At 40.6% G+C, this 18,685-nt stretch overlaps 2 protein-coding genes across 3 annotated transcripts in view; both read left to right on the top strand.

Annotated features, from left to right (window-relative positions):
* Positions 1-9,074: 9,074 nt before the first annotated feature.
* tlcd5b (TLC domain containing 5b) lies at positions 9,075-10,193 on the top strand. Its single transcript, XM_067257664.1, has 2 exons — positions 9,075-9,264; positions 9,646-10,193. Exons 1-2 carry the CDS (start codon positions 9,075-9,077, stop codon positions 10,191-10,193), a joined length of 738 nt encoding a protein of 245 aa, XP_067113765.1.
* A 1,710-nt stretch (positions 10,194-11,903) lies between these two features.
* arhgef12b (Rho guanine nucleotide exchange factor (GEF) 12b) overlaps positions 11,904-18,685 on the top strand; it is a 105,224-nt gene continuing 98,442 nt past the window's right edge. For both annotated transcript variants that reach the window (XM_067256847.1, XM_067256848.1), the window contains exon 1: positions 11,904-12,734. In XM_067256847.1, coding sequence (XP_067112948.1) covers positions 12,703-12,734 — 32 coding nt within the window. In that variant the 5' untranslated portion in view covers positions 11,904-12,702. The remainder of the gene's footprint in view (positions 12,735-18,685) is intronic.

An 18,685-nucleotide genomic window follows, 5' to 3' on the forward strand; every position in this document is an offset into this window, starting at 1 on the left:
AGAAACACAAATATCCCAAAATCGCGATTTTGGAATCCCTGCCGGACGCATTTTTTAGGTCTCGAAATAAGGACATGTCCCGGTAAAAGCGGACGTCTGGTCACCAGTGGCAATTTTAGACCCTTTTTTGAGCACCCCTAAAAAGGGTTGATTCGATTTTGTATTAGTGATGGGCATTCCGGTGTTGTGAGATCAGATGCACAGCTTTCATGAGAGGCACCCCCTCGCTAGTAACAGTAACAGACTAGTATGAGTAGCCAGACTAAGTTTCATGCAACCCTAAAAATAATAATAATAAAAAAATACAAATATTATTGTTTATTATCATTTGATGCTGGTAGTTCATGAAGGGACATCCTTAGTTTTTTCATTCAATATTTTGCATAATAATACATAAATGTATTAATCGTTACCCAGTGAAATTAGGGATTTATTTATTAGCAAGGGTGTTTAGCACCTTTGCAGGGCACTGTATTCATGTCACATTTTCATTGGGGGCTGAGCACCACTAAAGGTCTGATCCTAGAATCGCCCCTGCTGATCACCTTAGCATATGCAGTGAATTTAACAAAATAATCCTATTCTGATATAGCCTGGGTGGGAACAAACTACTTGCCACATTTATCTCTTTACCAGCAGCAAAAAAAACTGTTTGGTCAAATAGAACCTTTCTTCCACCTCAGAGTTACATCTACCATGACAAACACAATTTAATACAAATAAATTACTTCCATACAACATAATAGGAATTATATCCTTCCCAGGACCCAATTACAACCCTGAAATTTAATTTTTCACAAGACAACATGAAGGATGCATGTATAATAAAGAAGTGACGAGAATGGAATGGTTACCTCCAGTAACCCGAGGGGCAATAACCCAGTCCTGTCACAGATTAAAGCTAATCTGGATGTTGGTTAAAGCTGCAGCTTTGTCTTGTCTACTTCACAGCTCCAAGGGTAATTAGCTTTTAGTCCTGAAGGGGAAGTGATATGCCTTCCACTGTTTCATACTATGGGCTGAGTCAACTATTGCCAGCAAAAATCACACATCATCACCATCAATATAAAATTGTACTGTATTATTATGTAGGTATTATGATTACATAAATATGAATGTGGGTGCCTATATAACCAAGTGATGTATTTAGGGTTTAAAATAATTATATTATTGACATTAATGTGTACTTCCTAGTGCATGGCACACCATCTATGTGCCTTGTATAGTTTGCCAGGTGTACAGTGTATATAAAGTGTATATCTGGAGAAAAGGGACTGTAATCTCATAAGAGGCTAAAGCTGCGCGGGAGCTTTAGGGGGGAAGGGATGTAGCTAGGGCACTAATTGATGGCTTGACATTTACAGTTGCCACAGAAAAGTTAATGTACGTTTGTTTCAGATGTTCGAAGCTCCTCTTCTCTTTGACCCGTTTAGTCTGTTTTGAAAGGTCAGAGCCACTCCCATGCAGGTTCAGGAGCGAGTCTGTGTTCCAGTGCTGATGTTTTAGATCTGGACATCAGATTAGGATGGATAGGAAGAGAGAGCCAGATAAGGTAAAGCACGCTTGAGTTATTTGTTTACTACTGTGGCTGCAAACAGACATTTTTATTGACTATTAAATAGTTAAAAAACAAGTCTATTTAAAACAATTTTTCCGTTTTGACACTATATATTTAGATTGTGATATTTACAGTGCATTTTAATGCGGTTTAATCCACATTATGGAGGTGAATGAACACAAGTCCACTTTGACAGGTTTTAGGGCCTTTATCCACAGTATAAAAGTTGTGCTTAATCAAAGGTGACATTTCTCAAATGTAGAAATTGTTACGATTTGAAATAGACATGTTAGCTCTTATCAACACTTAGAAGGAAATTAACTTCAGAAGGCATTCAGGCCTTTCACTTTTAACAAATGTTATTGGGTAAAATTTTAACATTTTACATATCAATCTACATTCAATTACCCATAATTACAAAGTGAAAACATGGTTTTTAGAAATGTCAAATTTTAGTTGCAAGGTGAACCATCACCTCCAGTCTGAGGTCCCTTGCACTCTGAAAATAGGTTTTCTTCAAGGACCTGTCTGTATTTGGATGCAGTCATCATTCCCTTAATTCTGACCAGTCTCCCTGTCCCTGCCGCTGAGAAGCACCACCATAGCAAGATGCTGCCACACCATGCTTCACCGTAGGGGTGGTGTTAGCCAGGTGATGAGCAGTGCTGGTGTTCTCCAGACATAGCGCTTGGAGTTCTACCCAAATAGTCCAGTTAGTTAATCAGGCCAGAGAATATTTTTCCACATGCTCTCAAAGTCAGTTAAATACCGTTTGGCAAACTCCAAGTGGGTGGGTGGTCACATGCCTTTTATTCTGGAGTGGCTTCAGTTTTGCCACTCTAACATGAAGGTGTGATTGATGGACTGCCAGTGAGATGGTCGTATTTTACATTTACATTTTACATTTAGTCATTTAGCAGACGCTCTTATCCAGAGCGACTTACAGTAAGTACAGGGACATTCCCCCGAGGCAAGTAGGGTGAAGTGCCTTGCCCAAGGACACAACGTCAGTTGGCATGACCGGGAATCGAACTGGCAACCTTCGGATTACTAGCCCGATTCCCTCACCGCTCAGCCACCTGACTCCCGTTTTTCCGATAGGTTCGGGCGATTCTAGGATCAGACCTTTAGGGGTGCTCAGCCCCCAATGAGAATGTGACATGAATACAGTGCCTTGCAAAAGTGCTAAACCCCCTTGCCAATAAATCCCTCATTTCACTGGATAACAATTAATAAATGTATTATTATGCAAAATATTGAATGAATGAAAAACTAAGGATGTCCCTTTCTTCATGAACTAACAGCACCAAATGATAATAAACAATAGTAATTTATATTTTTTATTATTTTATGATTATTATCCATTGGTTTTCTATTTTGCAACCCGTGTTGACCGACGCAAAATAGGGCCGTAATATCGTTTTGTCACTTCAGTAACTCAAACACAAGTTTAAAGGGTTCATTGATTGCAGAACCGAATTTACCTTGTCGCAGCTAAATAACGACAGTTCAGTGGGTAAAATGGACATACAGTGAACCTCAAAGTCCATTGACACCTCTTTCCTATGCAAATCACACAATTAAACAATTTAGCTGTAAAACCGTCGGTTTTGAAAAATCCTTTTGGCTCTGGTCTGTCTATAGTCTAATATAGACATATATACTCTCTGTCTGTACCTTTGAGACGCCACAAAATGTTCTGCGTGCTGCTCTGTGTACTTTCACAGAATTACAAAGAAGAATGTTTTTCTATCATATTGAAAATGAACTACGGTGGTAAATGCAGTGTTGCAGGCTGTACAGGGAATGCTGACACTTTTCAGAGTCTTCCTAATGAACCAAACACTTGATGGGCTGTGATGTTGGTCTATGAGAAGATCCCTGTGCAGTTCGACCCTCAATTACATATTTGCTCAAACCATTTCACCGAGGACAGTTTTGAAAACCTGGGACAATGTAAAGCAGGATTTGCTATGAAGCTGTTGCTGAAAAGAGGTTCCGACGTATGTTCATCACAACCGCAAGCTGTAGTATGATGTTGTCGCTAACAGTTATTAAGTTATTAGCAATGCTAACATATCCTGCCTGTATTTAGCATCGGTAGAATGTGTGATGATTTAGTTCAGGGGTGTCAAACATACTGCCCGTGGGCCGGATCCGGCCCGCCAGGGAGTCCAGCTTGGCCCATTGGATGTCTTTGCTAAGTTTGAAAATTACAGAAAGACATAAATCGCATTTCTATAAAAGTAACTGCTATTCCAAATCCAAATGTCTATTAAGAATATCCAAGTTTATGAGTAGAAACGTTTAGTAATTTTTTTAATCGATCCAGTAATTGCTTCAACAACTGCGTAAATGCGATGTCTGCTCCGGAGGCAGAAGCGCTTATTGCCACAGTAGGCCGTAAGGTGAACCCTGTTATCGTTTCAACCCGCTCCACAGTCTGGCATCTACACAATCTTTGGCTCATAAAAAAGAACGAGTCGTGCTAAGCTACCAAAAAAAAGTTTGTTGCTGAAATTCCAGTCGATTGTTGATGCGTCTATGTTTTATGCAGAAATCAGACATCCCAACCTGCAGAGACTCACCCCCCCCCCCCCCCCCATTGGACTGTCTCTGGCTCAAAATACTAAATCACCGATTTCCGGGAGATTGTATAGCATTTGCGGGCGTTAGGGAGCCGCTATTGAAATGCGTGAGACTCACAGAACTTCCGGGAGACTTGGGATGTCTGAGAGGTGAAAACAATTAACATAATAATTTCAAATGATATCTAGTCAATCTGTTGAAGACAGTGTTGTGTAGACACAATAGATTTATTTGTAAGTGTTTATTTCAAGTCTCCACCTTCTTGTTACAGTTAGTGCTGTTGGTCGTGTTGTGTCTTTGCTGCGCAGCTTCACTCGTTGTAAACCAACCAATCTGCGCGCAGCTCATCTATATATTCATGAGCATACCATAAAAGTAGAAAACCTAGCGTTTTTTCCCGGGACAAATTCACAGGAAGTATCATGGGGCATAGAACAGCACCCGGGCCATTTTCAGCCCAACCAATACATACCCTATTTGGAGAGCTTAAGGAACAGTGTGAAATACCCCAAAAACCCAGTCAATCGCCCCTTTAAGTATAACGGCTTGTTTTTGGTTGTTTCAGAAAAAAAAAAAAAGGAAATAACACAAATAGTATAATGAGCCATTGTGGGGCAGCTGTGGCTCAGGGGGTAGAGAGGGTTGTCTGTTAATCGCAAGGTTGGCGGTTTGATCCCCGACTCCTCCTAGGTCATGTGCCGAAGTATCCTTGAGCAAGACTCTGAACCCCAAGTTGCTCCCGATGGGCAGGCCGGCGCCTTGCATGGTAGCTTGCTGCCGTCGGTATGTATGAGTGAGAGTATGAATGGGTGAATGAGTGGCAAACATTGTAAAGCGCTATGAGTGCCGCTAGGTCCGTGTACCTTGTGGCCATTGGTTTTACTATTTTGCAACCTGTGTTGACAAACGCAAAATAGGGCCATAATATCGTTTTGTAATCTTAGTAACTCAAACACACATTTAAGTATTACATTTTTTGAATAATGAAATAACCATATAACACAAATTGTATAACGAGCCATTAATCGTTGTTTTGATTATTCCATATCCTTTAGGCTGGTATCTGCAAACAAATGAAAAATAGGCTCGTAATATCGTTTTGTCCATTTAGGACGTCAGAACCGGATTATGGGGAAATGCTTAGATTCCGTTGTTTTGTTTCATTTTGGAATAACGGAATAACCATATAACACAATTGGTATAACAATCCGTGTACCCTTCGTTCTTTCATTTTTTCGCTTCAAAACCAAATAGAAAAACCGAAAAACAAACTTTTGTTTTTTCTGTTTTACATTTACATTTAGTCATTTAGCAGACGCTCTTATCCAGAGCGACTTACAGTAAGTGCAGGGACATTCCCCCGAGGCAAGTAGGGTGAAGTGGGTCCGTGTAGGTGGCCATTGGTTTTTCTATTTTGCAACCCGTGTTGTCAAACGCAAAATAGGGCCGTAATATCGTTTTGTCACTTTAGTAAGTTGAACACACATTTAAATATAACGGCTTGTTTTTGGTTGTTTCGTTTTTTTTTATTTCATGAAATAACCATATAACACAAACGGTATAACGAGCAATTGATCGATGTTTTGATTATTCCATATCCTTTATGCTGATATCTGCAAAAGATGAACGGCCGGGAATCTAACTGGCAACCTTCAGATTACTAGCCCGCTTCCCTCACCGCTCAGCCACCTGACTCCTTATTACCTTATTACTTGCGAACACCAGAGGGCAGCAACGACTAGCTTTAAAAAAAATGTTCCTGTGATCTGCAGGCCTACAATCTTGACGACATAGCAGCAGGTTCTTTAGTAGAAGACACACACACCCAGGGGCGTAGCCACGTGGTGGCCAGGGGTGCCATGGCCACCATTGGTCGGAAAATTGCCACCCAGCTGCCCCCCCCCCCCAAATTCACACCAAAAAAAATCCTCCTGAACAGAAATGGTATAAAGCTGAAAAAATGTATTAGTATTTTTTTTATAAAGTCGTCTTATATTGTCATTTGTCACTTACGCTACCAGACCCATATTCGCAACATGTTGGGCCACGCCCCCATCAACAGCACAAGACGCAAACCAACGTACCTGCATTCTGACAGCACTTCAATGGAGACTAGCAGCTAACCACTGGATACCGTTAGAAAACTGCTGCTCTGAGTGATGCAGTGTGTGAGTTTTAAAATAGTAATAATAGTAATCAAGTGCCACCCCAAATAAAAGACTGGCCAGAGCTGGCCCCCCCAGAAATAATGTTGTGGCTACGCCACTGCACACACCAAACTGAAGGCACATGTTGACCGCGTTTGCTAGTTGCTACTTAGTTAATAAATCTTTGATGAACCCTAGTTTCTTTAATATATATTAGAAACATTACAAGACGGGGCTCCAGTGTGTGTTCAAACAAGGCCTAAAGTGCCAGACGGTATCAGTTGACAAAGACAATCACACCCGTGCAAGAATCACTCCCCAACCCTCCCTCCCCCCACCTAAATTACCGCTTTCAGCTCTGTTCTACGTTTTAATGAAGTGCATTAAGGCAATCATAGTGAGCAAGTTGATGTCATGCGGGCTACCTTTGCAGTTTACATAGACACACAACTGACAGAGGCACTGTTGTGGATACTTTTCTGTTCTGATCATATTCTGTCCAAATTCAACTTCTTCAAAGTCCAAAAACAGCACGGAGCAGCAATGAGAGGGTTCCCCGGAAAATCTGATTTCCTTTGTCTGTGTTGCACCTTTTATATCCAACAAATTACACCCCTGAACTTTAATGAAGTGCATGGAGGCAATCATTGAGCAAATCTTCCCTTTTTATTTATAAAAAAACATCATATTATTTTCTCATGTAACCTTTATTCAGTTTGGATTAAATGTAGAGTTAACTTGACCCAAAACATTACATTTAAATCTATTCAATTTTGCAAAAGGCCATTGTAGTGACAATACATTTGTTGTCCTTACATCCATAGTTTTCTTCACTGCAGTGCAGGCATTAACAGGCAAAAGCAGTGGCACATCCAGAAATGTTCTATAGGAGTGGCCAGATGGGGCCACTGAAATCCTGGGGTGGCTTTCCAAAATCAATCATGGGCTTGGATATGGAGTTGGACCAGTTACTATTCACTTTGACTTGATGGGTGTGACCTGTAAAGAATGAATGGCACCATGCAATGGTGAAGAGCTATAACCCAGGGTTGATTGCAACTGGTGTTGGAAAACACATGTAGTAGGGCAGAATAGAGGAACTGGGCGCAAGGTACTGGTTTGGTCCCTGGTTAGTCCCCAAAAATGTTGCAGAAACAGCAGAAAATATTAGATGGCATTGCATCAAGGCCCAATTGGAGCAGAAGTCATAGGATATTTACAATTGTAGTAGGCCAATAGATCTGTTTTAAAAGTTCAGGGGTGTAATTTGTTGGATATGAAAGGTGTAGCACAGACAAAGGAAATCAGATTTTCCTGGAAACCCTCTCGTTGCTGCTCCGTGCTGTTTTTGGACTTTGAAGAAGTTGAATTTGGACATAGAATATGATCAGAACTTTAAAAAAGTATCCACAACAGTGCCTCTGTCAGTTGTGTGTCTATGTAAACTGCAAAGGTAGCCCACATGACCTCAACTTGATCACAAGGATTGCCTCAATGCACTTCATTAAAACATACAACAGAGCTGAAAGCGGTAATTTAGGTGGGGGGAGGGTTGGGGCGTGGAGTGTTTCTTGCACGGGTGTGATTGTCTTTTTCAACTGATACCGTCTGGCACTTTTGGCTTTGTTTGAACACACACTGGAGCCCCGTCTTGTAATGTTTCTAATATATATTAAAGAAACTTGGATTCATCAAAGATTTATTAACTAAGTAGCAACTAGCAAACACGGTCAAAATGTGCCTTCAGTTTGGTGTGTGTGTCTTCTACTAAAGAACCTGCTGCTATGTCGTCAAGATTGTAGGCCTGCAGATCACTAGCCTGGCTCTGCCCTCCTACGTACTTCTGCTCAATTTTATTTTTGCTTCTGTACATAGGTCCTAGCCTGGTCCTAACCAGACTCTTGTACATTGCATTTGTACAGAGAGTCTGGCCTCGCTCCATTGACAAGCGTTGACTTCCTTGTAGGCGGGTACTCTGTTGAAGTTTAAAACTATTGGATCTGCCCAGAGCCACTCTGATCTGCCATAACCAATCGCTAGCGTTCACCTTAGCCAATTCCTTCACCACTACTGCAACAGAGCTAGCTGCCGTAGCTGGAAAATCAAACTGTTCCCGAACCCCGTGGGGAGGAGGGCCACAACATCATGGCCACCAACAAAACTCAGCAAAACTTGTTCTTGCTCCGGCTTTAGCTGTTGGATATTCGGCAGCGTTGCCACAACGGACCGAATGGCTCGCATCTTTCTCCGCCGCCATTACGGAACTACAACACAAACTAGCGCACAACATCAACGTCATCGTTCTCAGCCACTCCCTCTGTTCGCTGATTCGCCGGTAGAAAATCAACCTGAAAAATCTGACTTACGTACCTCATGGCCAGACCTATGTACAGAAGCAAAAATAAAATTGAGCAGAAGTACGTAGGAGGGCAGAGTCAGGCTACATAGGCAAAGTACTACTTCATTATTTTTCAGTATTTTACGTCGAAATGCTTATCCAAACAACGTCAATCGCGGCACTGCACTCCGTTGAATTATAAAGAGGACACATGCAGAATATGAACTTTGCAGAGTTCACGGTTATTGAGCTGATTGTGGGAAACTAAACCCATTCTAATTTGTACACACACACAGATTCCTGGCATTATTAGAGAGATAACACAATAAAATGTTCTAAAAGTGAAGAGGTAGGAATACTTTCTGAAGCCACTATATATCACAAACTGAAGCATCTGTCAAAGTCTATCTAATCCTGATCCTTCTCCCAGGCAGACACAACAATGCTTCTTCTTGAGGTGATCTGCAGTCTGATTGGCTGGGTGGCACTATACTGTGTCTTCTGCTGTCTGGCCAACCAAAGAGGAAAGGAGTGGAACTGCAGACTGGTGACGCTGTTTCATGGGATACTCATTGTGGGCATGACAGCATACATAGGTTTCATAGATGGGCCCTGGCCCCTTACTCACCCAGGTGAGATGTGGCACCGAGATGTGTGCTGGGTTTCTTTATCTCTACATTGGAGAAATATCCTCATTGTAAGAATTTCCACTAATTATTTAACAGATCTCATCTCCCAATTACTTGATCAATCATGTTTTTCTCACATGCTTTACAGTATATGGTAAAGTGAATGACCCAAATCTTGTCCATAACATAATAAATAGTTGGATTTTCAACCAGGGGACATCGTGAAATGCATCATGCTACCTTGTTGCATAGCATACAGTACCTTGTAAATTTCCACAGAAGTAATATATTTTGTGTCAGAAATACTTCATGACTTAATAATTGGAAAGATTTTAGCACAAATTAGCAATGAACCCCTGTACCTTTGTCCATGTCCAACCGTAGGCACGGAGAACACACCTCTCCAGATCAAGGCAATGGTGCTCAGCCTGGGCTACTTCCTCTTCGACATGGGCTGGTGCATGTGCCACCGTTCTGAGGGCCCCATCATGCTGGCTCACCACACAATGAGCATCCTGGGTATCCTGCTGGCACTGGGCCTGGGAGAGTCTGGAATTGAGACATGCGCCGTCATCTTCGGCAGTGAAATTACAAACCCACTTCTCCAAGCCCGCTGGTTCCTCAGACAGATTGGGCGCTACAACAGCCTGCTGGGGGATGTGGTCGACTTGCTCTTCATCTTGCTGTTTGCCTTTGTGCGTGTTGGTGTGGGCACCATGATGCTCTACTGTGAACTCACCTCCCCCAGACCCAGTTTAATAATGAAAGGGGGGGGTCTGGCTATGTACATATTAGCTTGGGTCTTCATGGTGGACATAGCGAGATTTGCCTGCAAGAAAGGTCGGGCCAAGTATAAAAAATGGCAAGAGAGGCACAAGATGGTCGAGCAGAATGGGCAAGATATGTATGGACATACCGGAAAGACAGATTAAAGACAGAATCTGGAGATGGTATTGGGCTCCCATTGTCTATACGTTTAGACATAGAACTTTGATGCTCCTTTAAACATACCATATGAATTGGAACTCATGAAATGTACAATTTTGCACCATTTAAATTCTTAAGCACCTTCAGGAACCCACTGCTCTGGGCCATACTGTAGATGTAGTTCTGAGGAGGATTGACTGCAACCCCTATTGCTAATGCTGCACCTAAAGGAGAGTTCTATTTCTCATGAATTCAAAGGAAGGAAGATAGACTACCTCAAGGACATATGTAATGAATACATCCTTTTTGTTATTATTTCTTCATTTACCTTGTGTGCATGATCTCTGCCTCAATGTTAGGCTACATTTAGCTTTGTTTAGTAACCAGTTAACAATAAGCAAATGCCAAAGGATAAACAATAACTATGAATGAATGTATCCATTTAACGCTAAGGTAGGCTACACTTATTAGGCAGTAAACATGTCAGTGTCTTTGTAATAGGTATGCTGAATCATAGTACTCCATGCTCTTTGTATAACATTTGCTAATTGCTGAACTTCATAAAATGTACAGACCTTTTGTAGGCAACAAGAAAGCACTGTGTGCCTGTTGCCATCTATATTGGTATATTTAGTTTGTCCTTTAGATGGCACTGTCAACCTTTTTCATGTTGTCCACCTTACAATTCACCTAGGGTGTTTTGCAATCATGAAGCTGTTTTAAATAGTGACATCCTTTTTAGCAGTCATCGGAACGATGATGAATAAAGACTACATCCCCCAGTGTAAGAATGGTTGTCTCTGGATGCATTATAGCCTATACTACAATATATGTTGTTAGCGAGATTTGACTTTATTTGGAAACCTTGTTACTCTTTACTAGCATGGGTAGTTATCAGTTTAGCAAGTGCATGATATATGCTCTGTGGACCAAGTAGTCAGATTAAATACCTAATAAAAAACATGTTGGAGATCAGCTAGAAGATAAAGTTTACGTTTGTTATGTCTCTTCTTGTAATAATTGTCATCCTTAGGTGATCATTATAATGAGACACTGACAAATAGTAAGATACATGTGCATGAATCACTAATACAAGTAGAAGTGAACAAGTGTTAAACTAAAATGTACTTTGACCAAAACGATGGTCTGAAAAACACAACAGTGAATAAATCAAGAACTACTGTATAATAGAGAAATCAGTCGTTTGACACAATAGTTAATGTGTGGTATTTGTAATAGGCTTGGAACACTTTATCTTTGTGATGATGACTGAAGTCATGTCGTTTCCTTATACTAACTTTTAGTTAAGTTGCTGTTATGTCTCAGAAAGTATCAATACATGGGGTGGTAAATAGAAGCCAGGAAAGAGTTGAATATGTGTAGTATTTGAACTACTTATATCTACGTCAGTATACGTCTTAACAGTACACACTTGCGACGCATACAAAACGATTTTAAGTGTATTTAAATGTAATTCATTCATAACTACCGTACACTTTTATAACCATGACCAAATGCATAGCAATGTAGCGTTGCTTTCAGAAAGTTCTCCATCGAAATCTCTATAGAAGAGGGATTGGGTGGTTTCTTTTTCTTCATTTGGGGGTGGGGGTGGGAAAGCATTTCCTTTTTCCATCCGCTCTATACAGTAAGAGCGAGAGGCCTGTGCAAAAGTGTGAATCACTTATCTGAACTAACTTGTAGATTTGGAACGTGGTGCGCAACAATGTTTCAATTTTGAAAAAAGGTCTAGAACTTACCGTCGGAAACTTTCATTATAGTTGGCAGAATTCTTGCAAACATGAAGGACCAAGCCCGTCAGGGATAAGGGGCGATCGGGAATGCTGCTGCCATGAAAAGATTTCAGAGGGGAAAATAAGGGATCCGCACCGAGTGCAAGCAAGCTTGGAAAAAACTTATGAGAAGACAAGAAACGATGTTAAGACTGTTTCTCAATTAATAGAGAAGACTCGTCTAAAAAGAGTTATCTAAAGTACAACTTGGTAGGCTACTGTGTTCAAAAAGGAAACATTAACAATAGGGAGCCAGTCGGCTAATAGTTTCCCGGTGGTCTACTGACAAAGACGTATGCAGACAGCGGCAGGCGAAGCCCAGGCTACAATGTGTTCGCATTTAATGTTCCTCTTGAAAATTTTGAGAGATTAATGTAGTGATACTTGGAAATATCTATGTAACACGGCGTATTCACTTTACGTCCCGGTAATGTCTTTGAAGAAGATGTTTATATTTTACCCTGATTCATTCGCTCTCGTGTCACATTGTTTCACATCAGTTGCTCCAGCAACATACTAAATCTACAAATTGGGTATACACTGTGGAATACCAAAATTATTCTTTCCATTTGATGGATAAAACGATTTTCAGTCGTTGTGGAACGCCTTGGTTGGACGGACACTGAAAGGAAATACGGAGTCGATTCACAATCGGAGTTTGTCGTTGTGGTAAAATGCTAGTTGGATAAAATCCGTGGAAAAACCCCATAACGGAAGCCCAATGAGCGGCACACAGTCAACACTCACTGACAGGTAAATTGTACATCAAACTCACAAGTCTCGAATGATGATTTAATCATATGGTACAATCAATGTGACGTTATTTCTTGTGGTATAGTTGTTTGTGTTGGTCAGACTGTGCTGGATTTGCTATGTAGACTAGTATGCTCTATAGCCGTCACATTTTTCTTTGTTGGTGATGTATTTAGAGTCTGTCATCCATTATTGCCTGTTTGCCACTCACTGTGTCCAATTATTGTGTAGAAAGGGGTTCTTTTTTGCATTCCTGTGAATTATAATGGAAATGACTTAATCAAAAACAAATCTGGTGAATTGAATGACAGCTCAAGGAAAATGCACAGGAATATCAAGAGGTGATCTGATTGGTGACACTATGGAATATAGAGAGAGGAATGTAGGAATGCGTTTTCATCTGTATGGCCCAGAACATAGCTGTCCTCACTGTGATTCTGATGTTTCTAGCCAAAGTGTTTGCTTGTTTATGCTGAATAGGGTAATATATCACTGTGATCATACAGCTTCATACTCCGCCCAGAGTGTGAGGAACAGCTGAACAATGAATCAGCTGTTTTTTGTAAGGGGGGGCTTTCTTGAAAGTGTGAGACAAGTGGTGAATGAGGCGAGAACTAAATAACAACATCAACATGAGGGAAGTGATTTGTAGGACTCATTTGGCATACGTGTATAACTACTATCTGGACTAGTGTCATGCTATATGCCTTGCTATGAGCTGTTTCTATTTGTGTCATTTTGTACGACATGGGCCAAAGCACAAAACCTCTGTTTTGATAGTGTGCCTACTTTAATTTTTCTGTCGCATTCAAGGCATGTGGTAATCAGTATAATATGGAATCCCTTGGAAACCTAAAGCATTTGGATGTCTTTAAGTTTTCCATTGGTGCCAGTCTGAACAGCTTTGGCCGGCTTTCCAGTTTTGCTAAAACTTCAGAAGTTGATGGCTGGGAATGGAAAAAGCATATCCCCCAGCAGATTAGATTCCAGTACACATTCTTGTACCCTCAACTGTTTGAAAAGTGTATTCCAAGAAATGGCAAAGATAGACACCCATTACACTGGAAAGTCAATTGATGTTTAATTATTTCACTAGTCATGTAGACAACAAGATTAAGACCGGCTATTTTGGTATTGTTGTCGTGCAACAAAAACCTTTTTGCATTCAGCTTTACTGATGTTTGCATCACCAAGCCAAAACCCTTCTCCTTCTATGACTACCTTTTCTGGTATCATCACTGAATCCTGCATCTACCCAGATGTCACAAGTATACTCGTTGCTGTATAGCATGAAGAAACAGTCATATAATTTGGTTCCTGACTGATCACACACTAATACTTTCTTTGAATCTAAGCTACAAGAGGCCTCTCAAAGCTACTCATTGTAAACAATATCTATGATGACCCACATTTGAAGACAATTGTCATGCCTTTGGAAGGCTGAAGACACAATCTCACTCATTAACCTAAGATGTAAGGTTCTCTTTAAAAAGTTTGCACAACCAGGGATGGATACAACCATGACTTGAGGGAACTTGACAGTCAAACCAGGAAGCAGGGTCATCTCTTCATCATCTTCTCTGCATGCAGCCTCAACCCCATTGCGTTTGATGAAGATATAACAGTGGAGCAGAGTCCAGCCCAGTCCTATTGCTCTGTCTCAGGCACTTTCTCCTACTATGAAGTGTTTATTTTCAAAAGCCCCCCTTGTTTCAGCCCCACCTCAACAGTTATTTTCTGGCAGGTCCTCAATGAGAGGGAGCGAAAGTTTGTTCCATTTTGTTTTGGTTGACAGAGACAGATCAAAGATATAATCCTCAGTAGGGTTTCAAACTCTTTCTTTAAATGGACTTCTCCTGTCAGAGACAGACTATGTAAATCATCTGTATGCCTTCAAATTAAGTATGAATAACTCATTTTGTTTATACCCCTTGCTTGTGTATACCCCTGAAATAAGTGATTTAGAGAGACAGATTTGAGACTGACTGTTGCAGATATAAATAAGTGTGTGTAATAAAGGCTACCTTTAGGGCTAGTGGGAAGTGTCAATGTTGAGACTGATGAAGTCGGGGGGACATGCGACCAGCTCTTTGTCACTTTTTCGCTGATCAGAGGATATTCCTCTCTCCCTGAGGCACTCGCAGGAAGTGGTGACATCACTGATAAACAATGTCTGCCAGCCTGGCCAGGCCACCAGCCCTTCCTGACAGAGCCGCTGGCCAGTGAGCAGTGCAGGATGGGAATCAGCCCAAGCTTTACTGTCATTCTATCCCCTCTTGTAACACTGCAAGGGCTTGCACTGTTGTGTTCAAAAAGGGTGTTGGTTGCAATGTTTTGACTAGGTTAGGAAATGCACTCTGAATAGTGGTTCGTGATTTCAAATCTTTGCCTTTATACTATTGAAATATTATAAACACATGACATCTTTCCTAGTTTCATTTTTTTTGCATTTGAAAACCTCTAACTGTTTGTCATCTCTTGACACCAAGTTGGAGAAGGACGAGTCATTGTAATACCAGGCTGAGATTGCATGCGGGCAAGAAGTCTGTTGACTGCCTCAGAAACAAAGATCAGAGTGTGTGGTGGCATGGTGGTCCCAGCATAGGATGGTTATCAGAAGATGGGACTGTTCAGGTGTGTATTATCAACATTGCATGAGACCTGGATGACTTGGGGTTTTTTGTGTGAAAATATTATCATGCTCAGCCATTCAGAGAGAGCACGACAAGTAAAGACAGGGTTACTTTGATTTACTTTTCTAAACATAGACAAAGCAAATAAAACTAGAGAGGGTACCATTTCTGTGGAAATTGTAGGGTGTGCTCGCTTGCGTCGGTTGCAGGTGGGTCCGTCCCCTTAAGTTTTTTCCCATCTAGTGATATTTTCAAGCATTCAGCCTACTCAAGAACCCCCTTTGAAACAAGCTAACCCCCTTTGAAACAAGCTACTGTAACAACATTGTCACCGGCAGTATTTCAGATGGAATCGCGATTCAAACAGTACCATCTGCTAACTGAAAATATGCCCCCAAAAACGTAAATAAGCTTTACATCTATTTAGGGAGAAATGGCAAATTCAAAATAAGTTTGCTACGAGCAAGCTAGTTGCGGTGGCTAGCCAAACTTCACTGAGTGAGGGGATTGTTTTTAAGCGCCAGAAATGAGAATGTTTCTTTTGACATAAAGTTTAGGCTGTGGCACTGAAGCCAGCGACGCACCACGAAGTTTAAACTTTACATACATTCTTTAATGTGACATTACTTACTGTACATGCAAGTCTTGATTTGCTTAAATGTACATGTATGATGCTGCTAGTAGTAGCAAAGAGTCAATATAAGTTCTTTGGTAGTAGTACACCACGGCACGATACGATACTCGCTGTGCAACAGCACATCAATCCGTGCGTCATTGCAACCTGTGCTGACGTGGTGACGTAGATAGCACTGAGTACCCTTCGTCGACTAAAGGCACTTTTTTGCCACAAAAACGTTGTAACCTCCTAAACCGTGAAACGGAACGTAAATAAAAATACAAGCAACGCAATCGAGACCAAGACAAATATTTTGACACAGGCGTTGTCTATGTAGTCCAAATATTGACTTATCCTTAGGGGGGCGAAAATAAACAATAACTAGAAAGGGCTGTTCCTGCGAAACAGCAGTGAGAATGCTGAAAACCTGAATGGGGATAGCTGACCATGCTAAAAAGGCGGAAAATTGTGAAAATGTACTAGAAAGTTATAAGCTGAAGCGCCTGAAAGGTATTTTTGAAAGGGGCTGGAGCTGGACGAAGGTATAAAACTACAGAAAAGAGAAGAAAAATGCAAAAAGAGAAATAATTCTGAAGAATTTGAAAATTTAGCAGAACATTATTTGCTGGAGTTTCAAAAGGCCTGAAATGTATGTTAGAAAGGAGCTGCAGCAAGATGAAGGCAGAAATGTACAGAAAAGAGAAGAAAAATGCAAAAGTACTGGCAGTTGGAAGGTACTGCTGTGAAAGGTATTTTTGAAAGGACCTGGAGCAAGATGAAGGCAGAAAACAGAAGAAAAGAGAAGAAAAGAAGAAGAAAAATGCAAAACAATAAGGGCAAAAATTCAGAAAGATGAGCTGCAGGAAAATGTGAAAATTTAGCAGAAAACCAGTTGCTGAATTCTGGGTTGAACAAATTTGAAGGTAAAAGGACAACACTGGAATGACTTGAACTTGCTGGAAAAACGTAGCAACCGTTGGTCATTGGCAACAGACTGGCAACATTTCTAACCTAGAATCTAGGTTTCAGGTTCAAGACGGAGGAGAAACTAATCATGTATGCCTGCACACCCAGTCCTGTTCAGACACTTAATTTAAAATGACATCAAAATAATAATTCATAGTGCAGGGTTGCCAATATTGTCGTTGTCCCTGGTGAGTTTTTTTTATACTTAAATAATAAGATCATGCTACATCTAACCAGCGGATCATTTCTTGCAAGTGTGTCAAAGTGGTATTTTTACAGACTGTATTAACACCGTTGGCTTCAAATTGAAAACGGAGACCATCTTTTGATTAAAGACAAGTTCCTTAACCTCTGTTGTCAATATCGCCAATAAAAAGTAAATACTCTTCAGTTACGAAGCATTTGTTTGTAGCTAGGTAATGAATGATAGTTATTAGACCGTATGTGACCTGGTTTCGCCGTTCTATTAGCAGCCATGATGACAGTAGCGTCACTAGAATGGCCATCACTAACAAAAGATCAAAAATCGAATCTGTCCGCTGTTCTACATTGCCCACATAATTACGTATATTTCATTCCAAGACTGCCGAAACCATAGATATCCTTTATGTGTCTGTGCGGTCAGAAATACAACTCCTTTGGCAGTTTCAAAAACGTTCATGGTGCATGTCTGTTTGGTTGCCACGGTGATGGCGCAGCTGTGATAGCTAACGAGCTAGGCAGAGAGCAAAACGAACATTTACCTAGTATCCACACCTCAAACAAATTAACCTAGACGCACAACTATACGTCCAATCCAAAAAATAAGCATATTTTCCGAGACCCAAGACTCTGCCGAAACCAGAGATATTCTTTATATTTCTGTGCGGTCAGAAATAAGACTCTACTCTCTCTGAACAAATGTGTACGTCTTTTGGATTCAACAGACAACTGTCTACGACCAGCACAAAATTAGCTATCTATTGATCCAAAAACGAAGCATGAAGAGCGAAAATTGTGGCAATGCTGGCAAACTAGAAATATTTTTCAACGACATCTGAAGCTCAGGCCTCCACTCTAAGCGTTTCAGTCTGCACTCTAGGGTCTCACGTACACACCCATGTAAATCTCAGAAACGGCTTGAAAAAGTCATGAAACATAATCAGTGATATTGAAAAAAGTTGAATAGATATCAAAAAGCTGAATTATTTAAAAATAGTTTAGGGTTTTGTCAACATTTTAAAGTTTAAATGGTGGCTCTAGCTGAAAGATTGAGGAAGAAGAAGGATTTGGAAGTTGAAGAAGTTTAAAGAAGTTTGAGTGGATTTGAAAGAAAACTCCATTGGAAACCCATGTAAAAAATATTATGAATATTGATTTATATTAATTCAAGCATAAGAGGTACAAAGCTGAAAAGTCATGGCACCCATGGCCTGAAACTGCTGAATTTTATGATAGCTGAACGGTTTTAATAGCTGAAGATTTGAAGGCGCTGAAAGGTGTCTTGGAAGAAATAGAAGAAGAAGATGCTTGAATAAAGATTCAAAGAACAATACTTGGAATGCTGAAGCAGCATTCCAACAATAACTAGAGAGGGTACAATTTCTGGGGAAATTGTAGGGTGTGCTTGCTTGCGTCGGTTGCACAGGGGTCCGTTTTTGAATGACATTTTTACAACTGATATTTCTGTATATTTTATATAAAAATGCATACTTATTATTTATAAAGATTACATAGATTTAAAAGCATTTTTTTTG

The sequence above is a fragment of the Osmerus mordax genome, chromosome 19, assembly GCF_038355195.1.
Source record: "Osmerus mordax isolate fOsmMor3 chromosome 19, fOsmMor3.pri, whole genome shotgun sequence".
Lineage (NCBI taxonomy): Eukaryota > Metazoa > Chordata > Actinopteri > Osmeriformes > Osmeridae > Osmerus > Osmerus mordax.

Bases quoted from the DNA above. Each gene is read 5' to 3' on its own strand.
- tlcd5b (XM_067257664.1), top strand. From the start codon at position 9,075: ATGCTTCTTCTTGAGGTGATCTGCAGTCTGATTGGCTGGGTGGCACTA. The intron at 9,265-9,645 runs GTGAGATGTGGC...GTCCAACCGTAG, and splicing joins CTGGCCCCTTACTCACCCAG to GCACGGAGAACACACCTCTC.